This window comes from Silene latifolia, chromosome 9 (assembly GCF_048544455.1).
Source record: "Silene latifolia isolate original U9 population chromosome 9, ASM4854445v1, whole genome shotgun sequence".
NCBI lineage: Eukaryota > Viridiplantae > Streptophyta > Magnoliopsida > Caryophyllales > Caryophyllaceae > Silene > Silene latifolia.
The window spans coordinates 4,975,273-5,001,297 of record NC_133534.1 but is presented as its reverse complement, the minus strand read 5'-3'; the positions used below and the strand labels follow the sequence as shown (position 1 = coordinate 5,001,297).

General features: G+C 40.4%; 2 protein-coding genes across 2 annotated transcripts; both read left to right on the top strand.

Annotated features, from left to right (window-relative positions):
- The first annotated feature begins 15,659 nt into the window (after positions 1-15,659).
- LOC141602364 (uncharacterized) lies at positions 15,660-17,725 on the top strand. The gene is made up of 2 exons (XM_074422661.1): positions 15,660-16,039; positions 16,727-17,725. The coding sequence occupies exons 1-2, from the start codon at positions 15,723-15,725 to the stop codon at positions 17,589-17,591; spliced, it is 1,182 nt and encodes a 393-aa protein (XP_074278762.1). The 5' UTR covers positions 15,660-15,722; the 3' UTR covers positions 17,592-17,725.
- Positions 17,726-19,268: 1,543 nt separating this feature from the next.
- LOC141598825 (uncharacterized) lies at positions 19,269-25,379 on the top strand. The gene is made up of 2 exons (XM_074418618.1): positions 19,269-19,676; positions 24,341-25,379. The coding sequence occupies exons 1-2, from the start codon at positions 19,360-19,362 to the stop codon at positions 25,194-25,196; spliced, it is 1,173 nt and encodes a 390-aa protein (XP_074274719.1). The 5' UTR covers positions 19,269-19,359; the 3' UTR covers positions 25,197-25,379.
- The last annotated feature ends 646 nt before the right edge of the window (positions 25,380-26,025 follow it).

The window sequence follows — 26,025 nt, the reverse complement described above, 5'->3', positions numbered from 1 at the left end:
CGAAGATATCCAAAACGGAATGCTCATGCTTTCCATGGCCTTCAACAATAAATTCTCCAAAATAGAAGGAGCCATTGATATCCTAAACTCTCGACTTTCCAACATAGAGAACCAGTTTGCTGAAATGGGTAAGAAGCTTGATGCCCAACCTCTCAAGATGAAAAGTTTCCAGACAAACCCTCAACCTAATAATCCTAAAGCAAAAATTGAGCAATGTATCTTTAGTTCTTCTAGTCCAAGCATCAAAATCAACAAAGTCAACCTCATGGAGCCTTTGTCAAAGAACTCTCCCAGGTCGTTCACAAGTCTAGGCATACCGTATGCCCTAGCCTTAAACAAATTATCCTCTCTAGGTCTTCTTGAACCAATAGGGCCTACCCCAGATCCGGAAAGGAAGTCTAAGTTTTGGGATGGCAATTCGTACTGCAAATACCATAGAGGCAAAGGGCATGATACGGAGAAATGCTACAAATTAAAACATGTGATACAAGATATGATTGAAAGTGGGAAGTTGTCCCTCTCAACTTTTAACCTACAAGGTAGCTTAGGCAATCCTCATGGATATACCACTTATCAAGAAACTCTTCTTGACTGTTATCCTTCCAAAGTTCCCAATGATGAGGATAAGGTGCTCAAATGGGTGAATGCTCAAAGCCGGATGTCGAAGCCAGTTGCTGGAAGAGAAAATGTTCAAGCATGGGCCGATGATTACGAGTCTAGGTCTAAGATCGCGTCAAAGTCCGGGTCCGAGTCCGAGTCTTAGACTTTATATCTCATATTTGTTCTAGTATCTTTCTCCATTTTCATTCCTAGTGACAACCTGGGGGCTGTCCCATGAGTCACATGTCTTCTCGAGTCTATGTTAATACATTCATTATTCATTTCAATAAAAGCACACTTTTCAATCCATATATTCTATCCCGTCTCTTCCTTTATCCTTTTCCCGTGACAACAAGAATTGGTTTGAGACATTTTAAATAAATAACAACAACAACACGTTCCAAGTCGATGTGAGTACACTTAGATGATGTTCCATTCCAAGTTGTAGAGGACCTGAAACTCCGTGTTCTTTTCTTACCTATTCCATGTCTGGCAACAGAAACCACAATATGACCCTAGTCTAGGACGAGCATATCTCAAGAGATTCTAGGACGAATCCAGACCATATCCCTTGTTGACAATCCATGACGGAAGGCAAGCCCATTCCCCACAATAAACAACCCGTGTTACTAAAAAAAGACCAACCCGTTTCACACCAAAGGTGCTAGTCTGACCCAAATCCATTGTAACAAGCAAATCCAAGACGATACGAGCCATGATCAAAGACAAAAGGCTCAATCATGAGAAATACCCAAGATCGATATCCGAAGCCGTAGTTATGCCTATAGCCCAAGACAAAAGAGACAAAAGAAGAAGGCTCAATCAATCAGCCTATGTCTATATCTCCAGACGAAATTATCCTCAAAAAAACCCGAATAAAAAAATCTGAGCAAAAGCCAAGATAAGTTCTAGACCAAGAATCCAAATCTGAATCAAGAACAAGCCTGGAATCAAATGCTATATAGAATACTGCCGAAGTCTATATAGAATCAAGACACCAATCAAGATAGTCATCTAGCATCCTCACTTAGCCTTTCACACATTAACACACCCTAAGTCCTTCTCGAGACCGTTACCAGGGAGATAGTTAGGAATTTTGAGAATCCTCTCAAGCTCGTCAAATATACCCATCCTTTAGGGCCAAGACATGGAAACTTGAACCCACGTCATTTAACCTACCATTTATGTGCTCAGGCTACATCAAGCCAAGAGACTCCATTTCCAACCCACATTACAAGCCATAACCCCATTAAGCCTTAACTCCACAAAATCAAGCTTCAGAGATTTGTTTCATCGAAGCCTCTTATTTCCGAGCTCCACATTCCAAATATCCAATCCAGTTTCACCTTGACCCATACACGGAGTTTTCAAATACTTTGCTACCAGAACGGGACATACCCATATTCATCCTTAGGGTCCACTTTTAGGTGTGCTCACACGACAAGGAAATTTTTACAAAATTAGTTATACCTCTTTGGTCTATGATCAAAGGGAGTTATCTCAAATCGATTCTTCGAGTCACCAAAGGAATATTACCCTTGTGACCCATGCACTTTAAGCTCCTAACAACATAGCTTAGGCACACACCTGAACTACGATCTGGTTTGATTTCACCTATTCAGGTGGATACGTAGGCAGTCCTTTCTTACACAAGAAGGATACAACCACAACACCCAAACAAATTTAACCAAACCTCAGAACTACGATCTGGTTTGATTTCACCTCACGTGAATACGTAGGCAGTCCTCAAGGACACAACCATCCCCACTTCCAACTTTCAACCTCAAATCATCAACCATCCCAATTTTCAACTTCCAGGCCTCAATCAACATCCCTTCCACAACCAACATCTTTATACTGGGGGCTCCTTATTGTCGCCCAACCTCTTTTTTTCACCAAAGTCCAGAGTCATCTTCTCATCCTGGGGGCTTCTCTTCCGAGATGCCACCCTTCCTTTATTCCTCTCTTATTTTAAGTCTAGCTTTTACTCGGTCCGGACAATGATAAAGGTCTTAGATCGATTCTCCAAGTCATCGTGCCTCAGAGAGGGGTCTCTTTTACAGCAAACGGTGGTCAAACGATGTCCAAGTAGACAGTTGATCCATGGCTCATGCCTTGCCTTTATATGACTTCATCATTCTTGTAATTCTTATACCTTTGAAACTGATACGCATTGTCACCCACACTCGGCTAGGGGTTGCGCATACTTAAGAAAAGTCTGTCAAAGTCATCCCTGTGTCGCGTCAAATCTAAGTTAGTGTCGCGTCAGTCCGACCTAAGTCTACATTTCGCGTCGCGTCCTAGTAGATCTGTGTCATGACAAGTCCTATGTCTAAAGCCCATTTGAATATGCATATACGCATTACAAACGAAAATTTCTTTGAACAAGTTTTAAACGACTTTTAGAAAGAAACGACTTGTGCAAAACCTATGTGTCTCCTCATTCGATGTCCATGTGATAATTGCTTACGTGCATGTATTAGATTGCATTCTTGTGTGGCTACTAACCATGCATGTAAGTATCAGAAGCAGTATTTTGCAGTATTGCTCAAAATCCTTTTATCCAGCGCAGCAGTATTTTGCAGTATTGCTCACTCAAGATTTCTTCCATGACGATCAAGATGTTCCTAGTCGTCAGAATATTTGTCCCAGTAACAGTGATATTTTTGCGATTGCTCACTCAAGATTTCTTCCATGGCGATCAAGATGTTCCTAGTCGTCAATATATTCCCCAAAGAAGAGTTCGCTTGAGACCGACGCAAGCGATTCAACCTCAAGTTTTTGCCGAGTTCGTTCGCAGACCGACGCAAGCGATTCCCCAGCAGTTTCTACCGACGTCCTGCTACCCTCAATATTATTGTTTCCTCATAGAGTTCGGCAAAGGTGTCATTCTCCAGAAGTTCCCACACCAGAGCCTCCTTCCTTAGGTTCATAAACCCAAAGTTAGGATTCTTACCCCTAGATTCTTAGATCCCAAAATGGCTTCCTTTAGGTTCATAAACCTTTAAGCTCCCACACGAACGTCCTTAGGTTCATAAACCCATAAATCCTTTTGGAGTTCTCATACCTCAGAAAGCTTAAACGCACGCGTTTAAAACAAGAATTAGTAACCCAGTAGTTCCTAAACTTAACCCTAGGATCCCAATTCCTCTTAGGTTCATAAGCCTTTAAGTTCCCATACCAGCCGTCCTTTTAGGTTCGTATACCCAGGTTCGCACACCTAGCTTCTTTTAAGTTCCCAAACTCCCTAGAGTTCATACACTTCTACCCTTAGGATCATATTCCTTAGGATCACCTTATACCTTTTAGGATCATATTCCTTAGGATCACCTTATACCTTTTAGGATCATATTCCTTTAGGATCACCTTTTCCTTTTAGGATCATATTCCTTTAGGATCACCCTCCTTAGAGTTCCTACACCCAAACCTTGGTTACCTCTTAAGTTGAACTTATATTTGGCCTCCTTCCCGTCGATGCTTTCCTTTAGGGTCCCTATACCCTAGCACAATCCTTATATGTCCTTTAGGTCTTACCCTTAGCTCCTACGCTCAACCTTAGCTCCTACGCAACTCCGGAAGCATCTCGAGAAAGAAGTCTCAGGTATGGTCTCATCTTATGGCTGGCGAGCTTCCTTACGTAGTCTAATGGACTTTAAACGACCCTCCCCGATAGTCGACAGAATCTAAAATGTTCCCGACGACAGGTCCTTGGTTCAGACCCCTTGAACCACCTCGCGTCGCCATAGTCGTCAGGTTGTAATCTTCGATTGACCTGATGGCTATACTTTGACTTTCGCCTTGTCCAAGCCTCGGTCAAAGTGGGGGCTCTGTAGACACCTCGTTTACGCACCTCTCGCAAACCACCCGATGATGATTGGGCCGCATGTTTGATTCGCGGAACGATTAGTGACAATTCGTAAGATTATCGTCAAGTGATTGCTCAAATATTAATGTCAACCTCTTAGTTGTCATCTACGTGCCGATCTGATCGTTTTGGCGATAATTAGAGTACATTCGAGTCCCGGGTCAAAAACCGTCTCCACTTTTCGATAGTTTTGTTAAATCCCGAGTCGAATGTTCGGAAATGTTCCGGATATTTCTATTCCATATTTCTCAAATTTTATCTTTTGGCAAATAATATCCCGTAATATTCATCTAAAATATTTAAAGATAAATCGAATTATTTCCGTCCTACCATAACTTAAACACGGAAATCTTTCTTAAGCGGAGGAAACCTCCACGGGAATAGACGCAAGTCTTTGCGCCTCTTCCAAGAGACGCAGATGGGCGCTGCGCCTCTTCCCGAGCCCTTCTTTGCATGATTCACGTATCTTTTTTATATCTTTCCGAGATTCACTTCCAAAGAGTCTCCGAAACCCTATTCCGTCGCGTGATTAGTATAAATAGGAGCTTTCGTTCCTCATATTTCTCACGCGAGTGTCCGCCCTTCTCTTCTCCCTTTGCATTCTAGACTTTGTTCTTACTAATTGGCGCCTACGTGCTTGGACTTCCGACCACGTAAGCTCGGATCTTCCGGTACCAAACCTCTCCGTTGCATGACCGACCAATTTGACCACTACACTCAATCAATCTAATTAATCAATCTGTTTAAATCGTTTTCCTCTTACGAGGGCACTCTTTCCTTGCATTCGCGTCGAGCATTCACTAATCGATCTTCTTAGTTCTTCTCGTTAAAATCAACATGTAAGTCTGAGGGTGTATAATTCCTTTTATTTATTGTATTTTATTATTGTATAACAATTGTAAGGTTTATGTCGAATACACCATTAAAATCGATTTCTAAAACCGTCTTTAAAACCTGTTTTGCGAAATTCCAGTAGACAGACGTCGAGAAAAGACGCAAGAATCGCTGCGCCTCTTGAAGGAGCGCGGCGCTGCGCCTCTTCGTGAGGCCGCCGCAGCTTCCTCGCTTCTTTTCTTCTTCCTCGCCCTCTCGTAATTCGCTTCTTTTTTATTTGTTATTTGGTCGTCATTAATTCTTTGATATAATCGTCCGATAATTCACATGTATATTGTATCATATTAATCATCATCATTAACTTGTTTTAATCATCATAAGTCCGACTTAAATCCCTTATAATCCAATATTTGCGGGTTTTCGTCATTAAATTCAATTCCGGGTTGTAGAGATCCAATTCATCAATATTGGGTTTCTGGAATTCGTCTTTGATATAGTTTTCATCCGTTTATTCACATGTTCATTGCATATTCGTCCTTAATCCATCATATCTAACCTAATCAATTGAATTAATTTGTTCATTCATTAATATTTTTCATTCATGTAAATTAATTCGTTTAATTCCGTCTCATCCGTGTTTTATCGCTTTTATGACCATCATTCACATGTAATTAACCTGTTAATCACTTTCATCCGAGTAAATATTATCAATCAATCATTAAAATAACCCACGAACATTAACGGTTTGCAGTTCCGGCTTCACAGCCAGAATTCACCCTTGGAACAGACGCAGCGTCTGCTGCGCCTCTTCCAGAGGGCGCAGTCCTGCTGCGCCTGTTCCAGGATGAGTTCTGTCCCTGAACTCCTTTTCTGCCTTGACGTAGTTTAATTAGTTTACGTATTAATTAACTAATATCCATATTATCACGCTAATTCCTGTTCGTTTATTTTCTTTTATTCTTTTATTTCTTTTTCTCAAATTATCCGTTTTAGCGGTATTTTCGACATAAATCGCCTATTCCATTGTAATTAATGTAATTTTCATTATTGTAATTTTATTATTATTATTTCATTGTTTGTATGTTTTCACATGTAAATCAACATTAAATCCAACTTCGACCCAATTGTATGCTAAATTATATGTCAACCGACTTAGTGTTAATTCTCATATGCTAGGATTAAAACTTGGATGTTGCATTGCATGCATATAGCCGACGATATATCGAGTATGAATAATTTCCCTAATCATTAGTAGAGGCCGCTATCGAGGCGGGCGGGATTAGGTGTTCGATCAAAAGAGCTTCCTAATACGTACCCTCACCCCTTACTCCAGATCTCCGTGAGCACCCGTGTTCATTGGCATCCACGAGAGTCATTCTAGACATAGAATGCTAAGGGTAACGATTGCTTAGTGTTCATGTCACTACTTTGTGTCTTGACATGACACGAGGTATTCGAACGGTTCCAATTTCCCATAAAAATTGGTGGCGACTCCATACAAAATGAAAACGCTTGTTCCCCGTTTCTCACCAAGCGCCCCCGTGGGCTGCCCGCTGTCCACACCCTTCGGCCTAAAGAACGCCGGGTCCACCTATCAACGGTTGGTAAATAAAATGTTCAAGCAGCAAATAGGAAAGACCATGGAAGTATACATTGACGACATGGTGGTAAAATCTAAAAAAGCGGAAATGCACGTGGAGCACTTGGCGGATACCTTCCAGACATTGAGGGAATTTAAAATGAAACTTAATCCATCCAAATGCTCGTTTGGGGTATCCTCGGGAAAATTCCTAGGGTATATGGTAACACAGAGGGGAATTGAGGCAAGCAAGGAGCGATAAGAGCAATACTCCAACCGGAATCACCCTGAAGCCAAAAGATGTGCGAGGCTAGCGGCGGAAAGGTGGCGGCCCTAAATAGGTTCATATCAAGGGCCTCGGATAGGTGCAAACTATTCTATGATATATTGAGGAAGAGTCAAAAATTCGAATGGACTAAAGAGCATGAAAAAGCATTCGCCGAACTCAAAAGCTACCTAAGCACGCCACCATTACTCGCGAAGCCCGAGCAAGGGGAACCACTATTTTTGTATCTATCGATCACGGAAAGCGGTAGTAAGCGCGATTACGGTTAAAGAACAAGAAGGAGTGCAAAGATCCCATATATTATATCGAAGTCTCGCTCCCTGCAGACCAGGTACACTTCTTTTGAAAAATTAGCACGGCTTTGTTCGCCTCTTATAAACTACGGTCGTACTTTGAATCTCACACCATCCACGTCATAACCAATTACCCGCTAAAGACTATTATGAGGAAGCCTGAACTTTCGGGTAGAATGACTAAGTGGTCGGTGCATCTTAGTGGCTATGACTTACATTTGAACCCCGAACGGCGATAAAATCCCAAGCCCTAGCAGATTTCGTCTCGACTTCGCCCTACAACTCGTGGGAAGCGAGAAGAAGGAATGCGACGATGATGGGAAGCCGGGATGGTGAGGTGTGGACCTGTATATTGACGGAGCCTCAAATGCTAGAGGGGCTGTGTGGGTTTAATCTGCGATCTCCTAAAGGGGATATGATAGTGCAAGCCATTAGGTGCGAATTCAAGGCGACCAATAACGAGGCCGAGTATGAAGCTCTTATACTTGGGATGCAGATGGCGTCAGGGCTCAAGGTAAGGAACCTGAGGGTATATAGTGACTCCTTACTTGTGGTAAATCATGTGAACAACGAATATGTGGCACGAGATTCAAAGATGATAGCCTACCTAAAGATAGCCACAGAGAGAAATCAAAGTTTAGAACATTCAAGATAACTCGGGTGCCACGAGATCGAACGTGGAAGGCGATGCCCCGGCTACTGGGGGCAACCTTCCACCACGAGTCACAAACATACCGATTACTCACGTGTTGACCCCGACCATCCGGAAAAGAGCCGGACCGGGATTCCACAAAGAAAGGATGTACACATGCGGTGTGAACAGGGAACCGAATCTTTGGTTTCCCCGGTGGGACAAAGAGGGATGCAGATTGGAGGATTCCATACCTAAATTGGCTAAGGGATGGGACACTCCCGAAGACGAAAGGAAGCACAAAGTTTCGAAATAAAAGCTTCCGGGTATATCATGATCGATAACATTCTCTTCAGAAATCATTGGCGGGACCATGCCTCGGTGCTTAAGCAAGAAGGAAGCGAGAAACAATCTTTTGCAAGACATGCACAATGGAGAATGTGGGAACCACGCCGGAGGACGAAGCACAGTCAAACAAAATCTTAAGGCGGGGATATTTACGGCCCACGATGCGCGCAGACGCCATAAACCATGCCAAACGTTGTGAATCATGTCAAAAGGCGGCTCCAAATGATTCACCAACCAAATGAGAACCAATGCATCCAATTATCTCTCCATGGCCATTCATGATGTGGGGCATGGACATAATGGGAAAGCTGCCCGGGGCTCCGGGAAACAGTATACATGCTAGTTATGACCGACTACTTCTCAAAGTGGATTGAAGCGAAGCCATGACGAGGTAAAAGAACAACAGGTGATCTCTTTCATCAAGCGCAACATCATAAGCAGATTTGGGATACCATCCGAGATCATATGCGACAACGGGTCCCGATTCATATCGAGATAACATCAAGGCTTCGTGCACGATGGAACATAACACCGAGAAAGTCACTTTGGTATCCACAAACCAACGGCCAAGTCGAGTCCAAAGAATAAAATTATTGTGGAAAACCTCGGGAAGAGGTGGAAGAATTAGGGGAAAATGGGCGGATGAACTACCACCGGTACTGGTCGGACGAACAACGCCGAAGATGGCAACGGGGCAAACTCCGTTTAGCCTGGTATACGGAGCGGAGCGGTGATACCTCGAAGTCCTGGTACCCACACACAGAGATCTATCAAACGGCGGAGCGAACCAAGTCGAAATGACTAGAAGCCTGGATACGATTGATGAGTCATGCGAGAAAGTGCTTACATACGTATGGCATCATATAAGCAATCCGTAGCAAGGACGTATAACAAGAATGTCAGAATCAGGACCCTCGAAGTAGGGGACCTGGTACTAAGAAGGGTATTTGAAAATACCAAGAACCACAAGGCAGGCAAATTCGCCTATAAATGGGAAGGGCCATATCAGGTCGAAAGCATTATTAAGAATGGGGCATACAGGTTGATGACCATGCACGGTCAAATCCTGGATAAACCCTGGAACATCCGTCACTTGAAACGGTACTTTGTCTGACAAAGTACCAAGACTTTAGTGTACAAAGGACCTTTCGAAAGTCCGTGAAGCAAAAACAAAAAATTTCCAAAAAAAAAAAGGGGGGGTGGGGGTTAGTATGTCCTTTAGGTATTAGTGTGTTTCATAAAAGGTTTTTTCCTTTAGTTTTTCTTTTTTTTCAGAAAGAGTCGTTTTAAAACCGAGTGGTACCGGCTGTGGCTTCCTGGATCCAGGTGTTGCCCTGGAACACCATGAGACAAAGACACCGAGATGAGGCACACTTTGAGGTCCGGTCCCCCGCCATGTGAGGCCGCGAGACGTTTATCTAAAGTCAAGCCACATGGAGAGCATACGCCGAGGTAGCGCGCAGGGTTCGGCATATTAAGACCACCCATACCTTAACGTTAACTCGGAATTCCTTAGCTAGCTATGTCAGATCAATGGGTGCACGCACGGATTTCAAACGTCTGGAACCACAAGGAGCGCAACACTCCTTGTTAATCAGAAGTATTCAATGAAGGTGAGCTCTAAGTCAGCCAACCCTAGTGATAAGGTATTTCACGTCATGGGTGAAATACGTTATCAACAATCTGTCATGGGAAACAAAAATGCACCACGGGCCAGTCGGCTTCCGGGTATATCTATTTGGAATCAAAACTCCGAAAATTGGTGGAAAAAAACACAAGTATAACAAAAGTAGGGCTGGATTCACGGGCCCAAAGCTACTTTTAAAATAAGGCACCTGCTACCTTTAGCGAGCACCGTCAAAAGTTCAACGCTGCACACCGGGCCACAAAACGGACCAAAACAAGAAAGAAAATAGTTTTTTACAAAACTTACGCCACACAGGGCCAAGTCCCCAGATAAATTGAAATAAAATTTAAGAGAGGTCAATCCTCTCAATAGCTGCTTCCTGACTGTTGCTCTGCTCCCCATGCTCTATTTGCTTCTCCATTGCGAGTGGGACAGACGACCTCGGGAGTTGCGTAGCACCATTGCCCGACCTCCTCGGCCAGATCTCCTCTACGGTCCCGAGAGATGGCTCCTAAATATCCATAGTTGTGTATTCGGGCTCCTGGTTGCGGCCGACCGGGAGGGAACAGGGCACTCGGGTCCATGCCATTGGGAAATGCACGAGCAAACTCGGCCCGACTCCTCTTTCGGGTTCCGGGATGTGTGCCTCCCCTCGGTATAAGCACGGATGCGGTCAATCCGCCCCTCAAAAGCATATAGGCTCCCACATTCTTGGCGATTCACCCTCTCTTCAAGACGGGCCTCGCCTTTGTTAACCCGGAAGTAAGAACGCAGTTGGCCTCCCGGTCCTCGCCACCGATCTTGATTGGTCGCCTCCTTCTCCGGAAAGCCGTGTGGAGCGCTCCTCAACTTGGCACGGTGGTCGTGAGCTCCTTGTTCTTCCCCACGAAGCCGGACATTCAACCTTAGCCCTCTGCAAAGATCTTGCGAAGGTAGAGAGAAGATTGGAGCGCCTGAAGTAAAAGAAAAGAGCACGTTAGTCGTGGAATCACAAGGGCAAAGGGAGAGGAGAAGCGAGAAAGGAGGCTCACCGGGAAGCGATGCTCTGCGGCCAAGTCGGTCATCTCCTGGGGGCGATCGAGTCAAACGCCTTTGAGCAAGTCAGGGTCGAAGCCTTTCTAGTGCGGGCCGATGGTTGGCCCGATCGGCGTCCCAAACTCGGCGAGGAGGCGTAGAAGCGGTTCATCGAATGAATGGGGGACCCGGGAGCGCGCGATATTGGGGTAGCTTCACCGAGCTCGGAGCGTGCCTAGAAGAGGATCTTCTTCTTGAGGAGGCGGGAGTGTGAGGGAGTCGGCGATCCTCTTCTGGCATGGCGCATCAAGATCTCGGAGGCGAGATGGTTTGGCACTTCCTGCGGGGAGCACGGGGACGCAGGGGATCGAGTAAAGAATCAAAGGAGACGGGGAATTCCAAGGGATTGAGGGGTGTTTACCGAAGACATGGTTTCCTCGCAGCGATTCGTCTAAACCAAAGAAGGGGAGGGGAATGATCTACGATCTTCAGGGATGGAAAAGAGCTTGGCAACAGAAGTATCCTCGTCCTCGGATTTCTCAGGGTTCTTGAGTTCTGCGTCAAATCAAAGAGTAAGAATAGTAAGCGACGGGGGCAATTATAAATGAACATGCAAATACACTTACTCTTGGCGAAAACCCAGTGTTCAAACAGGTAGTCGGCACGAATGGGAAGAGACTCGAGCTTGACGTAGAAGAAATCCTCATACCACCCATCGTCCTTCCCTTTTGCCGCCGAGAGGAGGAAGTTCTCGGTCTTCTCCACAGACCTAAAAGTATATTGGCCGTGCCCCAGTGATCGGCACTCGAACCTATGGGCCAGATCTGATAAACCAATCTCGGCGCCCATGCTATTGTTCAGAGCAACGGTGGACAGGAGGATCCTCCACGCATAAGGAGCAATTTGGGCCATAGGGAGAGAGTTCAGGCGGATGAACTCTTGGATCATTGGGGGGAAGGGAAATTTGAGACCAAGGACAAAGGGGTAGGTGTACAAGCAGATCCACCCCGAACGAAAAGCGTCTGCTTTCTGGCCAGGTTTGGGGATGTGGATCACCACATCGTCACCTAGCCCCAGAGAGCTTTGATTACTCGGGTATATCCTCCTGGGTAAGGTGGGAGTCACCGGAATGTGGTCTTTTGAGGACTCCCTGTGTGGGGAAGTCGTCGTTTTCAAGGTCGATGGTGGTGGAGGAGGATGAAGTTAAGGGAGTCTTAGCCATAATAAACGAGGAGGGAGAAATGGAAGTACCGAGAGGACGGATGAAGGCGGGCGGTGAAAGGGTGTTGACAAAGAAGGAATTTGGGGAGACGGAAGTTTGAGAGGTTTGAGGAGATGAAATGATGATGAAAGAGAAAATGGTGGGCGGATGAGATTAAATAGAAAAGGGTAGTTGGGGTTTCGAAAATGTGAATTGAAATGGAGTATGCGAGAAGTCACTCAACGATACACTGCAATTTCCCGCTCAAGTAATTAGGGTTGCACTTTTCGCAGAAAATTGGGGGCAAACTGTTAGGCCCAAAATATGGATATGGGGCGACTTGGGGCGACAGGCACAGGGAGTGTTACGGGATGCGGGATATCGGGGAGCCAGGATGCCGCCGTCGAATCGGCGCGATATGGGCCAAAGGTCCACGCGGGAGAAGCTTATGAGGGTCCAACATCTTGCGAGATCTGAAGGAGGACAGTCCTACCTAATGTCAAATTAGGAATAACTTGGAGGAGAAGGAAGAAACCCTAGCTCCTCGACCTCCCCTATATAAGGAGCCTCAATGCAAAGAAGAACGATCATCGAAAGATACAAGAATTACACTTTAGCATTCATAGCAAGCATAAGAACTGTATTTCCTCTCGAATTATAGTGAAAATATTGGTGGGATTCCGTCTCCCCCCGCGGTTGTTTCCCACATTGGGTTTTCCGCGTCACCAAAATTGCTTGTGTTCATTGCATTCATCGTTCAAACAGGACAACATACGACGTTCACATAAATCGCAGTATTGACCTAACGCTAAGACCACTTTAACCCTAATTTGGTAGAAATTTACCAAAACAGACACCCTCCGAAACTCTTACGCAATAAGTATGGACGAAAGATTAACGGCAACACCACAAACAGTTTCACCCTTAAACACGTTTATGGTCTTAACCCGTTTCTTCGAGCTCAATTACCCGAGTTCAACTTTCCTATGCCCCAACAATATTCTACACCACCCTTGGTGGTTGGTACTTGGTATTGTCCCTTCATGTTCATCATGGAAGGGTCTGAAAAAGAAAGGGTTAAAAACTCGGTTTTCTATGAAATGACTCTTGAGCAAAGATGGGAGCGGGTTTATAGTGTCGACAATAATAATGGGTATGGTGATGAAAAGACGGTTACGGTCGATGTTGTTGTTCAAACTGAAGTTGTTAGAATTGGTGGAGAAGCGGCTGTCAGAGCATATGGGAGTTTGGATAAAGAGGTTGTGTGGTTTAAGAGTAGAGATAAAGAGGTGGGATTGAGTAAGTTAATTATGGATAGAATTATATGGGAAGAAGAAAGAGTTGGATGGGTTAGAGGTAATCAATCAAGAGAAGGAATTGAGAGTGGTTAAGGAAGAAGTGTATGAAGGAGTTAATGGTTGGAGGAGTTTTGGATGTTATGTTTTGGTTGAGAGTTTTGTTTTGAAGAGGAATGATGGAAGTGTTGTGATGACTTGTGATTTCATGCATACTCATCAACTAAGAAGCAAGTGGGAGTAGAGTGGTCATCTCATCTATTGAATCTGATTTATTCGACTTGTAAAAAAAATATGTTATCAGTAATGCATTTTTAGAAATGTTTATAAAGTTTTGTTACGCAGACAACTTATATTGTTACCAAGGTTAGTCTAGGCTGAAATATATTATAATTTTGAGCTTGTGTATATTCAACTTGTATCATTAATGCATTTTTAAAAATGTTTACGAAGTTTTGTTATGTAGATAATATATATTGTTACATATAAATCTTGTATGGGGTTAAAAAAAATTATACTCGGGGCGAGTTTGGGCTCAAATATATCCAGCTTTACCCGACCTGTATAGCCCATCGTCCAGCCAGATGGGCCGGTTAGGGCTGAGGAGCTTGGCCCGCCTCGTGTCCCGGTCTACTAGCTAAGTTGGTTATTGGAAGTAGAGCTGGCCATCAGCACGGGCTGATCCGGCCCGTCTTGAACCGTTATTTTATGCAACTTGGCCTGGTCCGGCCCGGCCTGGTCTTAGCCCGGCGTTAACCCTGGCCTGGCCGGGTCCTGAAATTCCAGCCTGGCCCGCCATTTTAGCAAAAATAAAAAATAAAAAAATTAAATGGTAAGGCCTGCCAGCCCAGCCCGCCACTGTCCCGGGTTAAGCATATCACAGCCCGGCCCGGGCCCGGCCAAGCCCGCCCCTTGACCTGGCCCGGGTATGATCAGGAGAGCCCGGCCCGCTCCCTGGTCAGCCCGGCCCGAGTACAGGTCTAATTGGAAGTTACGTTGTAATATTGCCAAATACGGAGTAACGTAGAAAGTGATGGGTTTAGTTCGATTATTTCGTATGAATATAGAGTTGGATTAAATAACGTCCAAAATACCTCAAAACTAGAGGTGATCAAATGGCCCAAGCCCATTGGCCCGACCCAGCCCGCTTTTTTGAAGGGCTTGGGCCATTTATTTTGGCCCAAAAAAGCCCATGAGCCGGCCCAAAAAAGCCTAATGTACTTTTAGGCCGGGTTTGGGCCAAGCGTTTGGCCCAAATTTTGGCCCGGCCCGGCCCATATTTATTAATTAAGGAATATTTTTCTTATAAAATTTGTTTAAGTAGCATAAATTTTATATATAATTCCTTATAAACTCATGTATATATTTATTGAGATTTAAAAGCGATGTTCACGTAACATAAATCATATCTACTAGATATGATTAAGCATTATAATGTGTCGATGATTGTCTTTTATTCTATTTTTGGAGATTAATTCATATGTATTTCATCATACTTTGTACGGTTTTTTATACTAAGTGCACATTTAAAGTACAAGTTGAAGGTATTATACTATTTATCTCGTTCGGTAAGTCGTAAATTTTAGGGCCCGAAAAGCCCATATAGGCCCAAAAGCCCGATTTAGGCCATAAGGGCCGGGCTTGGGCTCGCTAAATATGCCCTCTCATTTGGCCCGGTCCAGCCCAACCCGCACATGTGGGCCATTTTTATCATCCCGGCCCGGCCCAAGCCCGCATAGGCCCGACCCATGATCAATTCTACTCAAAACACGTTTCTCATAATGTGCCGCCTGGTCTTCGAAAGACGGCGTGGTGGGTTCAAATCCCACTTCTGACATAATGTTCTGCCATATCTCCGTCGAGAAGGTTATGAAAATAACAAATGTTGGTCAAGCACGCAAAGTTACTAATAAACAACGTTCGAGAAATCTAATGGATTAAGGAACCACGAATTTGATAAAACAGTTGACCATGATAAGCTTCTTATGACTCAAAATACTTGTCAAAGTCAAACCACCATCTTCTTGGAAATTTCGTCCAATTATTTCTGAAACGTATATATTGGACTTTTATTAATCCATTATCCATACACGTTCTCATAACACAACATAAGCAACCAAAAAAATAAAAATCTTGCATCTTGCTAAAAATGTATACAGCTAGGTCATTAACTTACTACCGGAACGCGCCGGGGACTTTGTCGCAACCACCGGAAGGTCCAAATTCCGGATATTTAGTGATCCAAGACGAGGAGTCGACGGGTACCCGTTTCTTTGGATTATTAAAGGACCCAGAGATTAAGGATCTACCATTTCCTCAAAACAAACTCCTGATTGTACTACACAGTTCAGGAACTGTTGAACATCGACATGTTAGCCATGATGAAGTCTATTTGATTCCTGTTATTAATCAACCATTGTCTTCTAATCTCTATTACGCCATTAAACCTGATGGAAAACATAAAGGGTATGAATTTTTAGTATCTTTGCTCTTTCACAAATTCTCATTATAGACGGACACTATCCGTCTATACGTATAGACGGATATCATTTCCCCTCACAAAATACCCATTTGCCATAAAATGGGAAGCACATAGGGGTACCCCACCTTGTCCCCCTACCCATTTTATTAGAGGTCTATACCCGTCTGTTCGTCCACCCGTCTATACCAAGACCTATTGTTACTCTTTATTGATAGTCCAACCAACTATTATATTTATTCTACTCTTATTCTTATTACGCCCCCTCACTCGAGTGTCCATTGGGCTCTTCGAGTGGTTAGTGCACAGGCCCCCTCACTTTCGTGAGTTATTGGAGACTTCCAGGATTTGAACCCGTGACTTCTTGGTCACACTGGCTCTGATACCATTATCAATGAACCATTTCAACTAAAACCTTATTGGAGGCTGCCAGAATTTGAACCCGTGACTTCTTGGTCATTCTGGCTCTGATACTATTATCGATGAACCATTTCAACTAAAACCTTAAGGTGATGGTTGAGGCCCAACAATTATATTTATTTTTATTATGTTCTTTTCGGCTGAGAAGAGTTGAGCTGAACTAAACTAAACTAAACTGAATGGAGTTAAGCTGCCGAAAGCTATGTTTGATGATTGTTTAAGTTAAGAGTTTAATTTAATGTAATCAATAACAGGGAAACATATGCAAGTTCAAAAGAAGAAGACGTGACTATACTCTGTTGTGGCATCCGAAGCATTAAAGATGCAAAACCAAGTTCATTTGATTCCCAAGACATCTATCAACAATTCCGTTTTTCTACACCTACACCAACATGGCGCGACCCGTCCACGCTCTTAGCCAAATCTTTTGCTCCAAATGGACACCCTCCACATTTCTTACGTCGGAAAGCTTGGACACTTTGTGGTAAAACCCCACGTAATTTCACTCTTCGTGAAGTTTCTGGCCTTAACCCGTCTCTTCGAGCTCATTTACCCGACTTCAACTTCCCATTTTCCCAACAATGTTGTACACCACCCTTGGTGGTTGGTTCTTGGTATTGTCCCTTCATGTTCATCATTGAGGGGACGGAAAAAGAGCGGGTTAAAAACTCGGTTTTTTATGAGATGACACTTGAGCAAAGATGGGAGCGAGTTTTTAGTGTCGATAATAATGATTATGGTCATGCAAATAAGGTTACAGTCGATATTGTTGTTCCGACTGAGGTGGCTAGAATTGGAGGACAAGAGGAAGCATTAGCCTATATGAACAATGATAATAAAGTGGTGTGGTTTAAGACTAGAGATAGAGAGGTGGGATTAAGCAAGTTAATTGTGGATAGAATTATGTGGGAAGAAGAAAGAGTTGGATGGGTTAAACTTATAGAGGATAAGCAAGTGAGGGTGGTTAAGGAAGAAGTGTATGAAGGATTAGTGAATAGTTGGAGGAGCTTTGGTTGTTATGTTTTGGTTGAGAGTTTTGTTTTGAAGAGGAATGATGGGAGTATTGTGATGACTTATGATTTCATGCATACTCATCAATTAAGAAGTAAATGGGAGTAACAATAATGTATACTAGATTGTCATGTAAATATTAAGTAGGGTGGTTATTCTCTTAGTTGTTTAAATTATGTCTTATAAATGTATTTAAGGATCATGCATGTATGTTGTATATGAAATCTTTTTTACTTTGTTTATTGATGTAAAATTAATGTACCTTTATTTAGATATAAGTAACTTATTATAATTTTGTTGAATTGGTAAATGTGATGGTTTAAGTTTATTTTATACAGAGTATAGTGATCGAGAATGATGATACTTACCATGATTCACGATTAGTAGGATAAGCGCCCGACCTAGTCCAGATAAAAAAAGAGAAAATATAGGCTCTTCCCTATGCAATATTGCTTTTTAGTTTGCAACAACCCAGCCATCTAGGAATTGATTGATTCGAGATCCCTGTTCCTCGGTAGTTATGAATCTCCTCGTTTAGGAAGCTTTCCTATTCAAGACATACTACCAATTTATTTGCGAGTTTGTCTTTCTTTACTTTTGTCTCTCTCCGTCTCCAAACTTGTTCCCCCTTTATTCCTTTTTACCATGACAAGTCTTTGTGAAATAACTTCTTTTTATGTAAGTGTGAGGTTTTATCCCACATATTAAATTTGAAAGTCCATGCCTTAGCATCGGTAGAATGCTACCTTCAATTCCCAATATGTTCAGAACGTAAACTTGACCAATTCTTTGTAAATCTGAAACTACCCTCTCCTTCGACCTAAACCTGACCCGACACTCCGACAGACTCGTTTACAAGTCTAGTTCAAAAACATTTTTTTTTTGAGGGGAAAAGCTCGAAGGCCTTACTTCATTAAGAGAGAATCAAACATTAGAGCATCATTCGCAATCGGTGGTAAAGCATCCGACCACACTACTCTACCAACTACCCTAGGCATAACGTGAGCTAACGCATGTACCACGCTATTGTTTACACGATTCGTATACGACCATAAAACCGAAATAAAAGAAGAACAAGAATGTAAAATCAATAGGTCTTGGTATAGACGGGTGGGGCGTATAAACGGGTAAAGACCTCTCATAAAATGGATAGGGGGGACATGGTGGGGCACCCCCATGTGCTTCCCACTTTATGGCAAATGGATATTTTGTGAAGGAAAATGGTATCCATCTATACGTATAGACGGATAATGTCCGTCTATAATGAGAATTTGTGATGTAAAATATCCTCTACCACTAATGAAAAAACACTAATGAAAAGACATTTATTGAAAAATGAGCAATCATGTGGCTGGTCAAAGTCTCCCAATGTCTATATGTCCCTTTCTCAAGATAAGCTCTCCATGACTCAACAAACCAACCTTGGACAACGCAACAAGAAGCTAAGCCTTAAGAAATTTCGTGCTATCATTTGTTAAACATATACTCCCTCCATTCAACTCCACTTTACAAGTATTCTATTTCCGTCCATTCAACTCCACTTTACAGGTTTCCTTATTTGGACATGTAAAAGACCTTTCTATCCTTATTGAAAATCTATATTTACAAAAAATGTCATTCATACCCCACACAAATCCACCATAAAACTCACCTTTATATTTTTTTAATATCTTTAACCCCACCATTCTCTTTCCCTATGTACTTTTAATAAATTTTTTAATCCGTTTTTTAATACCCGCGCAAAAAGCATAGTTGCAAAGTGGAGTTGAATGGAGGGAGTAACAAACAGCTAGACTAATCAATCTATCCATGTTCTTATATATCAAGAAATAGGAAATTAAAACAAAGACAAGAAAATATTATCTTTGAGCTAAAAATGTATACATCCAGATCATTGACTTATTACAAGAACTCCCCGGAGACCTTGTCGCAACCACCAGACGGTCCAAATTCCGGTTATTTAGTAATCCAAGACGATGAGTCAACGCCGACTTGTTGTTTTGGATTATGCAAGAATCCAGCGATCAAGGATCTACCATTTCCTCAGAATAAACTCCTGACTGTAGAATACCATGTTCAAAGTGGCGAAACACAGTATCATAGCTATGATGATGTCTATTTGATTCCTGTCATTAATCAGCCATTGTCTTCTAATCTATATTACGCCATTAAAGCTGATGGAAGGCGTAAAGGGTACGTAATTTCATTTTCTTATTAATAAGTTACCTCGTTGATTTTGAATAGTAAACTCGATTTGGTTGAGATGGTTCATCTATCCTGGTATCAGAGCCTTTTGGTTGAGATGATTCATCTATCAATAATAAGTACCCGATTTGAATTATGTGAAATAATAGTGATGAGAATTCGCAGTACCGTGATAATTGAGGCCTAATTATTATAATTATTTCTATTACGTTCCCTCACTCAGATATTGGCTTGAAGAGTGGTTAGTGCACAGGTTCCCCGTACCGTGTGTTGAGGTTGCCAAGATTCGAACCCGTGACCTTTGATCACGCTGACTCTGATACCCTGATAACCAAAAACACATGGTTTGGAGAAGTTTGTGCACTAACCACTCTTCAAGCCGTCCAATGGGCATTCGAGTGAGGGCGTAATAAGAATCTATATATATATATATAAAAGAGAGTTTTTTCGAGCGATCTGAGAGCGTCCACATCATCAAAAATCAATTTAGGAAAGTATAATTTTTGATGTAAAAAATAAAGTGGAAAATCTTTTAATTATTATAATATGTATATTTCCTAAATTATATTCAAGTGATATTTCCAATTTTTATATCAAACTTTTACATTTTTCTTTTGGCGAAAAAATATCGTTAAAAAAATTATGAAAATAATATAATTAGCTTTGTGTTAAAAAATGCTATCATTAGAGTATAAATTTCATATTATTTGCACATGTTAAAGATGTTATACTTCTTAATACGTAAAATTGTATAATTTTTAGTATGTTTTGTCCCACATTGGAAAATAAGTAGGTGTGGTGAATATACTACATATAAATAGTAGAATTGTCCCACATCGAAAGATTAGTATAAGGTGATGTGATCTTATGATTATAAATAGGATGCATATTTGGAACTTATGTATTCACCAAAAATTTTTGAGTCTCATAAATATTGTTTTAAAGAGCTCTTAAGATTTTCTATCATTAGCTACGATATGATATAAAAATAAAGTGGAAATCGTTGGGAATTACTCGGGAAAGAATTAAGAATATGAACAAGAAAATCAAAAAATAACTAAAGGTTGAACAAGAAAATCAAAAAATAAAAGGTTTTACTAATGGTAGTCTCCTGACACAATACAAAACTAAAGATTTTACTAATGGTTGTCTTCTGAATGCAGTAATAGAGCTTTAATGAGTCGTTATATGTACGATGTAGAGATCCATATCTAATGATCGAGACTAAGTGGTTTTTACCTTCAAAGAAAAATGATATGTATACAATAGTAGTTTTTTAAGAAGAGACATGTATTTCTTGGTATGTTATATCTTTCACATTGAAAAATAATGTAGGCATTATGAACATACTACGTCTAAATAATTAAATTATGTATCTCACATTGAAATAATAGTATACGGTAGGGTGATTCTATAAATATAAATAGGAGGCATCCTTGAAACTTAGGTATTAATCCAAAAATTTTTTGATATAAAAGATATAGACTTTTTAGTATGTTATATGTCTCACATTGAAAAATAATGTAGGTGTTGTGAATATATTATGTATAAATAATAGAAATGTCCCATATATATATATATACATTTTCTATATTATATTAAAGTGATGTTTATTATTTTGATATAAAACCTTTATATTTCATTTGAAAAAAAATATCGTATGAAAATTATATAATTAGATTGTGACAAAAAAATGCTATCATTAGAGTGTATATTGTATTTTATTGTATTTTCTCATTATTAAATCGGGTTGATCTCAAATTAGGTACAAAAAAATGGTGTACTTAGTAGTTAGTATGTTATTTGTCCTACATTGAAAAGTAACGTAAGTGTGGTGAATATACTATATATAAATATTAAAATTATCCCACATTGGAAGATTACCGTAAGGCATGGTGATCTTATGATTATAAATAGAAGTCATAACGCAAAATCTTTTGATTCCCTTAAGTATTGTCAGAGATAACTCTTAAAAGAGTTTATATTACTGTTTCTACAATAATGATTTCTAACCTAAGTTAATGTTTGGAAAATCTTTTAGTTATTATAATATATACTATGTATTTCTTATTTTATATTCAAGTGATGTTTCTGTTCCGGGTATGAATTCCGAAGTAGGTTTGTTTACCACGCTAGCTTTGTCGAATAATGCCTGTTCTAGCCTTGACTGCTCTCCTCGGCTTCTCCTGCAACAATGAGCAAACTGAGGGCTTGGCTTTGTGCCAAGCGTACTCACTCCGACGCTCAAGTCAGTGAACTTATTGTGATTAAGTAGAATGTTGCTTGATGACGTGTATTGTAGAGAGATGAGAGAGATAATACCAATTTAAGTGGTTCTTAGGTTAGATTTTTGGATCCCTTCCTCAATGAGGATTGAGGAGTATTTATAGACTTTCACCTTTTGTCACGTAGTGGCCAAGTGGGCCAAGTGGCGTAGCAGGTGGAAAGACTGATCTGCCCTCGGCCGAGGGACCTATGGCGGCGGCGAGCCTGTTGACTCCATGCCGAGGGTTCTTGGATATGAGTACGCGGGTATGTGCCCCGGTGGTAGGTTGCCATCCGAGACCAGTACGCGGGCCGAAAGGCTGCATCGGCTGGGATGTCTAAGTCATTGGCTTGCTGTGGATATCTTTGACCTCGTTCAATATGTTGACTTGGTCAGCGGGCACAGAATATGCCCCATCAGTTTCTAATTTTCATATAAAAACTTTTAAATTTCATTTGACAAAATAATGTCGGTAAAAAAATTATGAAAATAATATTATTAGATTCATGGTAAGAAATGTTATCATTAGAGTATATATAGATTTCATATAATTTGCATATATTAAAAATGGTGTATTTCATAGTATGTTATATCTCCCACATTGAAAAAGAATATAGGTGTGATAAATATACTACATATAAAAAATAGAATTTTCCCAGATCAAAATATAGCATAAGGTGTGTGATTCTATGAGCATCCTTGGAACTTAGGCATCAACCCAAAATCTTTTGAGTCGCTTAAGTATTGTCTTGGAGAGTTTTTAAAAGTTTATATCATTATATTTTCTACCTATAGAATTTATATGTTCCATATTGAAAAATAATGTAGGTGTGGTAAATCCGTAAATATACAATGTTTAAATAACATAATTAGAATTGTGTTAAAAAATATTCTATCATTAGAGTATAGGTTCTTATCATTTGCACATATTTTAATTATGATAAAAAAAATAGAAAACAAACGTCTATGGTAGCATGTGTAATCTATCAAAGTTCAAGGTTACCATGAGAAATTTCCAATATTATAATGATATAGTTAATTAAATTTGCATTTAAAAGATAGATATCCGTACCAATAAAACAATAAAGGGGGTATTATTGTTTAATTGTTATTTTATTGCCACGCCATCAAACTTAACGTCCATTTAACAGCCTTTACATTAGAGGGTACCATGGGCAAAAAATTGGAACCTCAAGGGTACCATGGACAGATTTTTAAAAGTAGGGGTAACATGGAAAATCTAACAAAACTAAGGGGTAATATGGGAAATTTCCGTATCTCAATTATTTTATTTTTTATTTTTTTGAAGAAAAACAACGTACACATATTAATGTAGAGTACTTGATCATATTATTAAATTTAAATATAACTATTAGATATAATGAGTAACAATTGTCTGTATTCGGTATTCGAGATCTGGTTGGATGTCGAACTAAGTGCAAAAAAGATGGTATAATTCTGAGTATGTTATTTGACCCACATTGAAAAATAATGCAAGTTTGATAAATATATACTCCCTCCAATTCGCTATAATGTTCCCTATTTCCCAAAACGGATTATTCAAGTAATGTTCCTCTTTCCTTTTTTGGTAACTTTTTCTCTTATTTTATTCATTTCTCTCTCCTATAATCAAACCCCACACAACTCTTTTACTCCTATTTTATTACTTTTCTTAATGTTTTGGCCCCACAACTCCTTATTTAACTCCTATTAATTCATCTCTCTCTCCTAACACCAACCCCACATTTGTCCTTTATTATTTTATAATCATCTTTCTTAAGTATTGTGCCATATTGATATGGGAACATTATGATGAATTGGAGGGAGTATATATATATTACGTATAAATATTACTTATATTAGAATTGTCCCACATCAGAAAAAAATCCATTTTTTGTGAATATATTACTTATAAATAGTAGAATTGTCCCAAATCGAAAGATTAATATAAGGTAGGGTGATTATATAATATAAATAAGAGTTAACCCACGTATATATTAATCTTTTTTTTTTTAAAAGAGATATTTTAATAATTTGTAAACAAATCATTAGACATATAATGTAAACATTAAACGCTTATAACGTTTTTTTTGCATTATAAATAAGTTAATTGCCCCGTTGCAACGCACGGGCATTCAAACTAGTAAGTATGATAGTTGGATCTCAACCATTACCTCAAAGTTTTGGTTTAAATAGTTCATATCTATTAAATATGATTATGGTAACGTTTTAACAATTTTCACCTAGATAAGACTGCGTACATTTAATCCCCATACCTATTTTCCTCTGCGATATCACGGTTGTTGTTTTCATGCTGGTAAAAATATATATACACTAGTTGGCTTGTTATTACTTACATTTCAGAATTCCATATTGTAATTAACAGGGAAGCATATGCAAGTTCAAAAGAAGAAGACAAGATTACATGTTGTTTTTGCATCCCCTGCATAAAAGATACAAAACCAAGACCCTTTGATCCCCAAGACATCTATCAACAATTCCAATTTTCGATTACCAAAACATGTTTTAACTCGAACATGCTCGTAGCCAAATCTGTTGCAGACGATGGACACCCTCCTTATTTCTTACGTAGGACGGGTTGGAAGATTAATGGCAAAACCCCACGTAATTTCACCCTTAATGAAGTTTCCGGCCTTAACCCGTCTCTACGAGCTCATTTACCCGACTTCAACTTCCCAATTTCACAACAATGGTCTAACCCTTTGGTAGTTGGTACTTGGTATTGTCCCTTCATGTTCATCATTGAAGGGACGGAAAAGGAGAGGATCAAAAACTCTGTTTTCTATGAAATGACTCTTGAGCAAAGATGGGAGCGGATTTTTGGTGTCGACAATAATGGTTATGGTCATGAAAAGAAGGTTACAGTCGATGCTGTTGTTCAGATTGAGGTGGTTAGAATTGGTGGAGAAGCGGCCGAGGAGGCGTATAGGAATAATGATAATGAGGTGGTGTGGTTTAAGAATAGAGATGGAGATGTGGGATTAAGTAAGTTGATTGTGGATAGAATGATGTGGGAAGAAGAAAGAGTTGGATGGGTTAAAGGTAAAGAAGGTAAACAAGTAAGAGTGGTTAAAGATGAAGAGTATGGAGGAGTAATTAGTTGGAGAAGCTTTGGATTGTATGTTTTGGTTGAAAGTTTTGTTTTGAAGAGGAATGATGGGAGTATTGTGATGACTTATGATTTCATGCATACTCATCAATTAAGAAGCAAATGGGAGTAATAACTACTATGTATCCAAACTATTGTGCCTTTGAATCAACATTGTAATGCCTTTGAACCAACATTGTGATAATATGCATCATTTCTATTTGTATAGGATATTGGATTATTTTAAATATGTAATTATTTAAAATTATTGTTATTTTGGATGGTAAACAATCAATAAAGTTCACTTTTGTTTTTATTGTAACAGCTTTATTTTGAGATGATACAAATGTTTTATTAGATTTAGGGACTTGCTAAATCCCGCACACCAATTCACTCAATACCGCACATTTTTTCCTTTATTCCGAATATACCCCTCTCATTTCCCACCCACCAAGAAAGAAACAAGAGAGAATGAAAAACTCAAAAATGAGAAACGCCAATTTAGTGAATCATTCATCGCCTCCCAATCACAACTTTTACTGATTATAATACAATCAAACAACGACAATCATGATTAGACCTTTCTCCTTCTCCTATGAAACTATCACACAACCTTCAACGAACAGCCAGGAAAAAAAATTAAAGGATGAATCCTCTAGATGTTCATTAATTAATTATCTTATCGAAAGATGGGTATCAATCGTCGCTGCTCCATTTACCGCAACCTCCAAAGGTCCAATTACACCTGCTGTAAAAGCCACCGAGAAAGTGATCGCCGTCGTCGGAAGAGGGAGGAGGAGATCGGCGGCGACGTTTGAGGAGGGCGACGACCGAAGGCAACGTAGCGGGATTAGATGTTACAGATACAGTGTTGAACTCATGATTTAGGGTTTTTTTGTGGGAGAAATGAGAGGGGCAAAGTTTGAAAATCTGGAAATTTTGTGTAGGATTAAGTAAAAATG